Source organism: Manis javanica, chromosome 5, assembly GCF_040802235.1.
Source record: "Manis javanica isolate MJ-LG chromosome 5, MJ_LKY, whole genome shotgun sequence".
Classification (NCBI taxonomy): Eukaryota; Metazoa; Chordata; class Mammalia; order Pholidota; family Manidae; genus Manis; species Manis javanica.
In genome coordinates, this window is record NC_133160.1 from 134,960,024 (window position 1) to 134,972,931 (window position 12,908).

At 37.6% G+C, this 12,908-nt stretch overlaps 1 protein-coding gene across 9 annotated transcripts in view; it reads left to right on the top strand.

The window, feature by feature from the left end:
- Positions 1-12,908, top strand: part of CORIN (corin, serine peptidase) — a 232,193-nt gene that overhangs the window by 202,501 nt on the left and 16,784 nt on the right. For all 9 annotated transcript variants that reach the window (XM_017652016.3, XM_073237664.1, XM_017652015.3 and 6 more), the window contains 3 exons: positions 8,612-8,728; positions 11,030-11,079; positions 11,211-11,385. In XM_017652016.3, coding sequence (XP_017507505.3) covers positions 8,612-8,728; positions 11,030-11,079; positions 11,211-11,385 — 342 coding nt within the window. The remainder of the gene's footprint in view (positions 1-8,611; positions 8,729-11,029; positions 11,080-11,210; positions 11,386-12,908) is intronic.

Genomic DNA, 12,908 nt, shown 5'->3' on the forward strand with positions numbered 1-12,908 from the left:
GCACCTGCTCTTTCCAGACCCATGTGTCCTTTATCTGCGTTTCATGGACACATTCCTTCCTGCTTCTGCCTCTGTATCCACAGATGCCTTATTTTCTACATTTCCTACCAAATCGTTCAGAGCTTCACTCCAGCCCATAATGTCTATGAAGGCTTTCTCATTTCCTTGATCTCATTACAGCCTGTACTTCCTGTGGTACTTAAAAGATTGGTAGTACACAATTTCCCTCTTAATTCTACAATGCTATATTACATGTGGGGTTTTTTAATTCTTTTTTTTTATTTCTCAGGATAGTTTATACAAATAGCAAAAGCTAACGTTAGTTGTGTGCTAGGCTGTTCCAAGTACTTGATATACATAATCTCAGTTTATTCACATTTTAATCCTATAAGATAAGCAGTATTGTTGTTTCTACTTTTATATATGAGTAAACTGAGGCTTAGAGAGGTCAAGGAGCTTGCATAGGTCACAGAAATATACAGAGCCAGGACGTACATCCAAGCAAGGGCAGGGGGCCTTTTGGGTACTAAGGGTAAAATCCCTATAGCTCCCAGTTACTCAATAAACATGACCCGATTAACGTGGCCAACTAGCTTCTTAAACATAAAACCCTTTTAGTATTGCTATACATAAGATTTCTGTGGCAAGTTTTAATATCACCTTTCAATCTTAGCCTTGGAGGATTTTTAAGGAGATGGCAGTGAGAGGTGGGGGTGGGGAGAACTCATCATGCAGTGCATAGTCCAAGTGCTTTTCACTTTTTGAAAAGTCATGTACAGTAGTAAGTAGATGCTTGGCATATTCTAAGTGGAAGTGAGCTGAAGCAAGCCCATAATGTTATTTTCTTTCACACAGCAACTTCATACTTTTTCTGGCAGACGTGTAGCTTGGGCACAAGGAATTACTTCTACCCGTTTCCAAGAAGCTGCTGGTTAAATGACTGCCTGGGTGAGAAGAAAATCATAGAGCCTGATATGTGGGTGTAGTGTTTCTTGGGATGTGCTATTCTGGGGTAAAGAAGAAGAATTTTCCTGAAAAAATGCTACGTACTACATGAAAAGGAATTTTTTTTTAAGTTCTCCCATGAGACCACTGGGTATGACACTTTAATGAACAAAGCAAGGTAATCCTATCATTTGCCCTAAGAGCATTTCCATATGATCACAAATTCTCTGCCAAGAATTTGGATCTTTGTTAGCAAATTGAATCTCAAACTGTGTCAGTTGAGTTAATGAATAATTTATGAATTTAAGTGGAAATCTCTCAGTGGTGTAGAGAAAGCCACCATTATGAGCTGAAACGAAGCTATGCAGGATCCTGAATCAACCTGATTTTTTATATTCTCTTACATTCCATGTCGTGGTAAAATAAAAGCCCATCATTCAATAACAGATTCACATCCTGATTTATGAAACCAAAGATGGTTTCCAGGGATTCTCGAAAATTAAGTACTGTGAAGACTCAGCCTACAGCCAAAAATATCAGGGCTAATTGTGAGCAAGAAGATTTTGGAATGGGAATAATCAATCTCCATAAAGTCTTTGTGGGCATCAGATTTCCCAGTCATCAGAATGAATATAGCATTGCCATTGGACAGGGATATGAATTGTTCCTGGGAAAAAAAGAACATTATTTACAGCTTGAGCCATCCATCAGGAATTGACCAAAGGGGCCTGTGTTATTTCTGTTAAAAGTCCTTTAATGGCAGTGTACTCATTTTGGAACTATACCACGAGACTCATGGTGATGACTAACTTCAGGCCTAGTATCTTCATGTTGTTTTTGAAACTTAGTGCAATTTGGCTTGATTTTATCTCCAAATCAGGACTAATAGTAATGATATGGCAAACCCACTGGTACACAGAAAACCCACTGGTCTTTCCTTATTATTTATAGTTTAATCCAATTTCAAACTCTGGCCTGTGAGACACTGCCTCCTCTCTAACCCAATCTTCTGGCACTCTCCACTTGTCCACTAACTTTTAGCCATGTGGATCATATTACTGATGTTCAGACGCTGCCGGCTTATTCCCACCTCAGGGGCTTTGCCCTCACTGTGCCTTTTGCTTAGGATGCTGATCAGTAACCTTTATGTGATAACCTCCATCTCATTATTTGTGTCTTAGTTCATATATCAACTACTTAGGCCTTCCTTGACAACCCTTCCCAAAGCAGCTTTCACCCTCAGGAATTCACTCTCTATTTGCCTGTTTTGTCTTCCAAGCACTTACCAGTATCAGAAATTTTTTTTCACATTTGTAATCTGTTCCTCTTACTAAAATAATAGCTCCTTGAAGGCGGGACACCACCTAGTACAGCACTAATGTGTTGTTTCCATTTCCATTCCATCATATTAACCCTATAATCAACAGTTTTAACCCTTTCCCATCTGACTGTGTCATTTGTTTAAATTCTGGCAGGGTAATGTTTCTTATGAGGTCTAGCTCACTTTACATATCAGCTTGAACACTCACCCATTAACTCATTGTTTTGCTCATAAACATAAGTCTAATTTCTATTCAATTTTTTAACCTTCCTACATCCTCTAAAAACTAACAAAGGAAGATATAGAATCTGGACTTTGAGGCACAATAATCTTATGAACTAAAAAATTCCAATTAAAGTCATTTGCAGCAGATACTTATTTTGTTGTTCCCTACCTTCCTTCCTTCCTTTGGGACCTGCATCCCCTCCATTCAGAGACTCAGTTCACTTCCCATTCTATCCTTGAGATCCAAATGGGAGCTTCCATCTTTTTACATGACCCATTCTCCTTGGCCTCAGCGATTGGTTGAGAGATAGGTACCAACCCAAGCTGGACCAATCAAAGGACCTCCCTCCTGGGCTGTAGTGATTGGATTTGGGGATACTTAAAGTTCTTCAACAGGAGTTGTTTTGGTTGCATCTTTCCTTTTTGGCCACAAAGATGAATGGATCTGAGTTTAGAGATAAGGGCTGCCTATCTCCTAACTTGTGGAAAAGTCACTTTGTGACAATAAAACCAGCCTCCCATCTCCTTCTGCTTCCTCCTACAGAAGGAAGTGGAGATGAGAGCACACACACACACACACACACACACACACACACACACACACACACACACATTATATATGTATATATAAAATTTAAATCCCTGAACTTTGAATTACTTTATCTTGTAGCAGTCCTATTCTGTCTTAAAATTTTGATTTGAATAAAGTTGTGTTTCTATACTCTTATAATCCTCAAGAAGAGAAAGAAAGGGGAAGCTAACAAAATAAGGCTTCTGTTAGAAAAATAAATTCCAGTTTGGTTCAGTCTTTCTGAACTAGCAGAATAAAAAAATGGCATATTGTCATTGTAACTGATAATCTCTACTTTGACATTGATAAACTAAAGACAAACAGGAACCTCTTTCTTTGAATCTAAACTCAAGTTTCTGTCAATAAAATTTTGAGTCTATTTCTTAAAACTAAAAAAAAAGTTCTAAAAAGGTTTCCTCCAAGTTATCAAAAAAGAAATTGGATTTTTTTGAAGATAAACTAGCCAGAAGAAAACAGTTGGACTAGTGTTGATCCTGAAAGAAGTAGACACTGTTCAAAAATGTACTTGCAATTTGGCACCACTTACTCAGTTTGTTTTGTAAGACTGCATTTTATAAATGATCAAGTAACATTTCGATTTCAAATTTTTGTGACTGATTTTTTCAATTTTTGTAACTGATTTTTTATATTTTGTAACAAATATTTTGTAAGGGATTATTTCTAAAAATGAAATATTTATTTTTAATACTATATTTTTCTTAATGTTTTCTAGTTTATATTAGAATGATAATGTATGTTTACTAGTTATATTTTATAAATTTATATTCTACTTCATGTAATTTTACAATTTTATATTGGAAGTGGGTTAAATATTTAGTTTCATTTTTTATTTTATGAAATATGAACACTATAATTTAATTTAAATCTATAACTTAGCCCTCCTTTGCTTTAAGGTAATTTTTGTCACTTGCACCCATAGATCATTGCTTAATAGAATTATTATACTCTGTCTCTGAGGTAAACAATGAATAAAACATATATTTTCAGTTCAAATTGCAATAAAATTATTCAAATACTGAGTTCACTGGAAAAATAAACTCAGACTTTAGGCTGTCCAACAATTCTGTTGATGGGAGTGTTACTGTACAAAGAATAAACTGAGCTTATCTAGGCAGCAAATAATTCTATAGTAGTGTTCATTTGTGTTTTGTTTGTAAGTTATTATAAACTTTTCTGTCAGAACTTCCAGGTTGTCCTTCTCCTTCACAAAATAATTTAATTAGCTTTTAATATTAATATGTCTAGTATTTAGGCACCAAACAGAAATAATAATATGGCAGAGTTCAAGAAATTTTTTAAATCAAATACTAAATATTTAGTGGAAATGGTTCCACTAAATTGAAAATAATCTTTCTTGTCTACTACACAAAGCATCTATATTTCAAAACCAACTTTTAGTCCTGAGGTTGAATACTTAGATTATTTTTCCCCAGAAAAGACACAATGAAACAGATATCCTTCCACTAAAATGTGTAACATGCCTAGGTAATTTCTGCCCTGCTCTCTCTCTGTCAAAAGTAAATAAGCCCTTGATTTGGAGGTATTCGTGCTGACCTTCATTTTTAAAAAAAAGCAGCCCCAACACAATTATAACACAAACACGAAATACCTTATTACTAAGCACCAAGTGGCTTAAGAATGAGACAAGAAGGCCATATTGTCTGGAGATCTGAGTGTTCACCGAAGCTTGAAATACATAATTCCTTTCAGAATATCAAGATTTTCAGAATTCTTGGTAAATTCTATCTTCTTGTTTCAGGGGTGGGGATGGAAAGTACACATTTTTATGTGTGTTTTATGGCCATGCATTTCAGCAAATTTGGAAATCCTTTTGCTTCCCTGTATAGTACTGCCTTTAGACCCAGAGCAGACAGGCTTTGCCCTGAGTCCCATGATTTAAAGCAGTGGTTCTGAACCAGACTTGACTTTGCCCCTTAGGAGACATTGGAGAATGTCTGTAGACATTTCTGGTTGTCAGTCTGGGAGTGGTGAGATGCTACTAGCACCTAGTCAGGAGAGGCCAGGGATGATGTAAACGTCCTGCAGTGCGCAGGTCAGCCCCCCACAGCAAATCACTGTCTGCTGTAGGATGTCAGCAGTACCAAGGGTGAGCAGCCCTGATTCAGAGGGACCACTCTGGCCACCTCCTCCCCTCATCCCATGGCGCAAGGAGTCTGTCTCCTGAGGACTTGTGTTATGCCCACCTGGAGCCTGGCCCCTCCTCTGGAGCATTGTGTTTCAAGTGTGGCCCCGAACCAGCAGCCACAGCAGCGCATGGGATCTTGTAGAAAGGCAGTTTCTGGGACCTCTTCTCACACTTACTGAATCAGGAAATCTGGGGATGGGGCCAACAATCTTTGCTGTAACAAGTCCTTCAGGTGATTCTGATGAATGCTAAGTTTGAAAGCCACTGTTCCAAGAAGTCCAAGAATCCTATATTTGAACTGAAGGCTATGCTTGTGAAGATGGGTAGAATATATTTTTCTTAAATAGCTTGTTAACTTGATTTATAACAGCTAAATATGTGGACATGCAGTATGTGGGCCTCGATTTGTACTCTTGCTCTAGGCCCCACGAATGTTTGGGATGGGTCTATGTCTGTGTCTCAGTTTTCTCAGGCTGTCGAATGAGAACATTAGATTAGATTGTTGCTTGAATTTCTTTCTCTGTGTATGATTTCATGGCTGCTATAGAGACCTTTAGGCCTGACTGTATTCTCTGCCCAGGCTCTCTTAGAATACAGTGACTGTGATGCCTAGTGACTGGAAATGTTTTTTGCTTTTCTGCTACATAGTTGTTTCTATACATCTTAGGATGGGAATATTTTTGTCATTGTATAATTTTTACTTTCCATGATAAGTATTTACTTTTATAATTTAAAAAATAATTTAAAGGAAAAAAATCAGTAAAACCAAAATCACACAGATGCTCAGATTCTGTATGATGACAGAAATAGAACCATGTGGATTAGGTGATAACAGGCCATAGGATGACATTTCTAATGCTGAAAGGTTTATTTTTGTGCATGAGAAGCATGCTAGTGTTTAAGAATTTCATGGAAAACTAATTTTTATAATAACATTCCTGTCTTCTTAATGATGAATTTCTTAGATTTCTCACTTGATATAACTGAGGTTCAGGCTAAATTGCCTTTCATGTTGGAGGCTAGTGAACAAAATGGAAAAACATCCCTTGTGCAAGGCTGTGTGCAGCCCTTTTCTGGGGTGACTGAGGGGCCTTGTGAATTTTAAGACTGAAGTGTCCTTTGCAATGATTTTCCTGTCCAACATCAGTGCAAATGTTAGTCTAAATTGCCCTATTTGTGCAAGTCCCTTGTTGCCCGATGAATACCTGCCAAAAGAATGACTTGATTAAAGAACAAACCTGAAACTCATCTTTCTTTGGCTTTTTGCCTGTAAAATTCCTGGATTTAGATGACCACAGGTTGTTCTGTTGCAAAAAGGAATTCTCAGGATGCAGGTATCAGGAGAAACACCACCTCTGACTTACACTTTCCATCTCGCTATGTTTCCACATAATGGCACTTCTGGGATTGATAAGAAGCCAGGCTCTCATTTTGTTCAAAGAAAAGAAAAATTCTCATTTTGCAGTAGGTTTTGTGAAGTCTTCAATAATCTAACAGGTCTCTTAAATTTCTAAATATATTTAAATCTTGTGCAGCTCTTCTTGAAGTGCAGTCAGGGTTCATGCTGTTTTAGAAATCGAATGATTAAAATGTATTCATTATTAAGGCCTCTGTTTTATTTTTAATCTTTGGCTCTTATTCTATTATCAAGGTTCCCCCTAGGGGGTTTCCCTCTTTTAAAAAGTAACAGGATTTGGGGAGGGTTTTGTTCCTTTTTTTAAAATTTAAGTATATTTGGTATAGTTTCAGGTGTAAAACATCGATTTGGCAATTATATACATTACAAAATGCTCACAATTATAAGTGTAAATTGATAAGTGTAGTTACCATCTGTCACCATGCAAAGTTACTACAGTATTACTGTCTATATTCCCTATGCTGTACTTTTCCCCCATGTGACTTACTTATTTATAACTGGAAGTTTGTACCTCTCTATTCCCTTTGTACCTATTTTACCCATTCTCCCCTCCCCACCCCTGTGGTACCCACCAGTTTGTTCTCCGTATTCATGAGTATTCCTGTTTTGTTTATTCATTTGTTTTATCCTTTTATTTTCTGTTAAGTGATTATGATAGTTCTCAAAATTTAGGTCAAATAGTAATTTTTCCTTCAGTGTCACTGAATGTAACTTTTCTTCTCTTCCTGTGACCCTCCTTTATTTATTTGCATTTTGCAAAAAAAAATGGCATCCCATTATGGAAAAAAATAGTTGATAGGCATGCAGACTTAATGGTACTAGAACTCTGGAGATTTCCAGGTTCAGTGCAGCTTGCCATTCTTTTAAGTTTCACTGATGTATTTCTCCAAACATTTCCACTGGAAAAAAATGCCATATCCATGTCATTTTACTCATTATCAAGCACCCCATCATGAAAGTTGCATCTTGCAACTGTCATTTGAAGAGCTCACTTCCTACTTGAAAAGTGGAGATGATCTGATCTGTTCTCTTCATGAAATCTCTTGCATTCTCTCCCTCTCCAACTCCAGCAAAGTACCTGCTTCCTTCTCTCCCATTTCCTTCCAGGTTCAGAAGAAACTCTCCTGCTCTTATTTCAATTAATTCCCCTACCTCCTCTCCCATCAGAGGATAAAAATTCAAAAGATTTTCTTCAAATATGGATTGCCTAAAAGAACCAATTAATTCATGAAGAATAGGATATTTGACACAAAGACTTAAATCTTTTTGAAACCTAAGGTTTTAAATCCTGGATACAGTGTAGCTGTATTTATTCCAACGATTGAACGAGACAATCACAGGAAAGTAATGCTGAAAGTTGAGTGAGAATAGGTACAGAATAAAATAATATTTCTAACTCCTATCCTTATTGTCCTGAGTTCTTCCTAATTTTTACTGCCAAAAGCATTTTGCAGTACATCAAAAAAATTCCACTTACAATTTTAAACTGTCTAAACAGAACTTAGATGGCCACTGATTTTCTTTACTTAATATTTATTTTATTTTAAGGTATTGTTATATTGCAGGTTACATGGGCAAAGAAAGAGGAGAAAAACCCCAGGCAGATACATTTTATTGAATTTTTGATCCCTTGCTCTTGTTCTGAAGTTATTGAAGCTTTTACATCATATGTATTAGAATTCTAACACCTCAAAAAGTTCACAAAGTTTATGTCTGCAGAGAGAATGACTAAAACAGTTGTAACAGTTTGGATCTTTATTGCTTCAGTTCACTTTCAGTAACTTCCCCTCTTCTGATCACGTTCTATGCCAGATTTCTAATATAAATAAATCCGCCTCTTGAAATACTGACTTACATTACAATGCAGTGCTTCTCTTTGAAATAGAAAGAGTGCTACATAATGATATTACCTGGTCAAAGATCCTTGTGCTTTTAGTATTTAACTGTTACTTGCCCTTCTATCAGAGAACCATCTGTGACCAAATTGATACAGGAACAGGAGCAAGACCAGCAGTGGCTGACTTTACACTCCAACTGGAAGAGCCTCAATGGGACCACTTTGCATGAACTTCTGGTAAAAGGGTAAGAGCTGTATAGAGGGGATTATGGAGTAAAAGGGCTTCTCTTTTTAATGTAAGATAATCTAAATTTGTTACATCAGGAAAAAGTTTCCATAGAATGACTATTAGCTTTTATATTTCAACATTGTTGGGCTTTTCTTCTTCTTTCTAATCATAAATTTTTTTCTCTTGGCTAATTACATTTTTCTTTATGATTAGAGAAACTATCATGAGGAATGAGGAACTTGAGTTCTAGGAATTTTTCCACATCTTACTCTAAATAAATTCTCATGTTGGCACTTCCTACAGATGCTACGTGGAACTTGTTAGCAGAGGGAATTGAAGTGTAATGACAATTGATAAAACTTGGAGAGTCTGAGAAAAAATATGCACAAAATGAAATTATAATCAAGTAGCCTTAAAGTACAATTCTGAAAAATTTCCCTTAAAAAAATCATGGCATCTTAAATAGGGTTGCCTCCCTGTCTAAAGACAGTGTACAGGAAAAGATAAATTAAAGAATTAACACTTATTTAGTGTTTATTACACTACAGGGACATACTGTAGATTATTTAAATAACTTGCCCAAAACTCACAGCCCACAAACAGTGATAGCTTCTCAACTCAAACCAAGTTTAGCTGACTACAGAGTTTTTACTAAGTGCTAGAGATACCACCTCTTAATATTCCCAAAGAAGAAATCTAAAGTTCTCTTAAGAGTGTCTTGATATTTTCCCCATAGACCAAACTCTACAGCCAAATTTTTAATTATTTGTTAACTAAAGTACTTCCTCCAAAACAATGACTGAGTCTTTCAACAGAGTGATTTGTTTCCCAAAACTGAGAAGGCCAGAAAAGCCCTTTCAGGGCTTTTTAAAAAGAAAATAAAATAAGTAAGTAAATAAAAATAACAGTCTAAATTGGGAGTTAGTACAACTGGTTCTAGTCCTGGCTTACTAACTAGATGTGTGATCTTAGGTAACCAACAGTTTCCCATAAAATCAGCAGTTGAGATGGATATTCCTGGTGTCTTTGCCTGTTCCAACAAGCAATGACTTAGGGAATTTAACAAATAACTAGTTATTGAGTATCTCTTCTATGCCAGGACTAGTGCTGAGCTCTGAGTGGATGTAGAAGTGAATGAGAGGGAAAAAGCCCTGAAACATACATCCTATAATAGGTGGACCGAGAGACTATAAACTAGTAAACAAAATGAACTTCACATATTTGGAAGTACTGGGAAGAAAGTAGGGGTAAGGAGAGAACAAGTAAGGAGGAGACGAAACTGCAGGTTGTGGGAAGACAAAAAGCAAATGTGCCTTTTCTGCGCAATATAATTTACTGTAACAGCAAATTTAGCAAGAAATGAAGATACAGTAAATCTTCCAAAAGGAAATGTGGAAACAACACATTTAAGGTTGGATTTTTTTTCCCTGAGAGTTCTAAGATTCTAGCACATCAGAGTACTTTTGACAGTCGCCCAAAGTGGCATTTTTTCTTTTAAATTTATATTGTGAATTAATGTTACATGACTGAAAGAGCATTTTGTGATTAAAAATTAATATAGCCTAACTGAACTCTCGTGTGCAGCTGCACTGATAGATGCCTAAGCATGGCCCGTGTTCTTACCTTCAAAGTTTCCCTCTGATTTTTAGGAAATTCTTCCTTTCCTGAAGCCCCACTTCCTATAAGTTCTACCTACTGGTTCTGATCCAGCCATCTAGAGCTACTCAGAATAAGATTAATATCTGCTTCCTCCTGTCAGCTACTCATAGACCCACACTTTAGTATCAAAAGTTTCAGCAAGATCTTTTTCTGGTCTAAATATTCCATTCTCTTTTCTCTAACTTTCTGAAGTAATATTTTATTTCTCTCAAACTATTTCTCAGCTTCTTTTGGACATACATGCTCTCTCTGTAAGCATAAAAGTCTGACGTACCCTCTCCTCACCAGAGATTCTAAGCAGCCCCAAATCCCTCTCAATTCCTTGTCCTACTTTGAAAATCATGGTTTGTGTCAATACTGGTTGCCACCAGCCAAAATGATGGGGAAAACTTTGCTAACAGTAGTGTTTCTTCCTACAAATGTGAAATTATATTGTGATGATATTAAACTAAAAGAAAGCACACGTCCTCAATGTAACACAGCTTTGAAGCGATATTTGACAACAGCCCTGTCTTGAGAATTCCTGCATGAAATATGGTTACTCAAGGAATGCTACCTCCAGTAACAGTGGAACTCATGTTTTGCTTTTCACAGGTGGTGTTTGAAGTGAACAATAAATATGTAACAATATTCTGCCATTTTATGTTTCCAAATCTAGGCAGTCTTGTCACAGCAGAAGTAAGATTTTTCTTCTGTGTACTAAACAAGGTAAGAGAATCAGTGGGGTAGCAACGGGATCTGAACTCAATTTAACTGGATTGGGGGAAAATGCTCACTTGCAGGTGACGGCAGAGATCCAAGCATCTAGCTGGATTTCTGTCTTTCCTGCTCCTTGGCAGACTGTGGGCACCGCCCTGCTGTGCGAATGAACAAAAGGATCCTCGGGGGTCGGACGAGTCGCCCTGGAAGGTGGCCCTGGCAATGTTCCCTGCAGAGTGAACCCAGTGGACACATTTGTGGCTGTGTCCTCATTGCCAAGAAGTGGGTTCTGACAGTCGCCCATTGCTTTGAGGGGTAAGATGCACCTTCTGAACTTTTTTGCTAGTCTGGATCTGATAATTTTGTCACTTGAGTATTCTTAGTGGCATATGTAATTCCATGAAGCTACTTCAGTGCAAACGCCACAGTTGGTCTACTTCCTGGACCTCTACCTGCTTAGGTTTTTCTACCCTTGATGTTGTCATCCTATATACGTGCTGCTCGTTTATTGCAAATGGGTGGATATTGCATATTATGATTTATGTCCTAAAGAGGGAAGAAGAGGAAGAAGTGTAGGAGATTGACTCTCCAGCCAGCATTGGTCTCTCTTCCAGCCACCTTAAATAATCAAATACATCTGAAGTTAAACAGAGGGGATTTGCTTGGATAATGTAGTGAGGTCAGGATGCTGGAGGAACTGGTGAGGAGTTTGGGAAGCAGAGGTACAGTATGTGTATCAGTCAGGGTTCTCCAGAGAAATAGACCAATGAGGGAGAGAGGAGGAGAGAGAGAGACAGAAGTTTATTTTAAGAAATTGGCTCGCATGATTGTGGGGGCTGGTGAGCCCAGGATCTGATGCTGTAGGTCGGCAGGCAGGAGACTTGAGGAGGAGTTGCATTTCAAGTCCAGGGGTGGTCTGCTGGGAGAATTCTTCCTTGCCTAGGGGAGATCTGTCTTTTTTCCATTAAGGTCTTTGACTTGTTGGATGCAAATAATCACATTATGGAGAACAATCTGCTTTATTCACACTTTAAATGTCAATCTTACTCTAAAAACACCTTCACAGAAGCATCCAGAATAATGTTTAACAGAATAGTTGGGTACATGGCCCAGCCACGTTGGCACATAAAATTACCATTACTATATGCCTAATGGGAGAAGAAAAATAAAACAAAGGGAAACCTGCCCCAGATTGCCAAATGTCACTGCAGAAGGTCCTCACCTGTTCCGACTATCTGTTGTTGGGATAGTTAGGAGCAAAAGAAACCATATAAACAATAAGAACAACAAACAAAAACCCCAAACATTTATTACACTCACCGAAGGTTCTGGGGGTCAGGCACCTGGACAGAACATATAACTGATGCAGTTTGTCCCTGCTTGGCAGTATGACTGACATCCCCCAGAGCGGGCCAGGAGGAAGCCGTGTGCCCTAGAGACCCAGCCTCCAAAGACACTTGGCATGTTCTGCTGTGTGCTCAATCAGAGCCCTCACCAGCCTGGCCCAGATCCAAAGGAAGGAACAAAACAATTCTCCTCTGGGCAACAGGACTGTCAAAGGATTTGAAGATTTTCTTTAAAATACCACAATACCCCTCATTTTATTCTTTTCTAAAAATTTTACTTCAGTACTATCACTTAATTAGGTTGATTATTTTCATTTGACCAGGTTAATTTCTAGGAAAAAAATGCATTTTTTTCCCTATCGTTATTTTTTCTTAGCTTTGCTACTTCCTGGGTTACCATGGGTCAATCTGTTAACTTCTCTGGGCCACAGTTTCTTCATCTGTGAAATGAGGGAATTAACAGTCTCCCTCATGGGGTTAGCACGAGCTTTT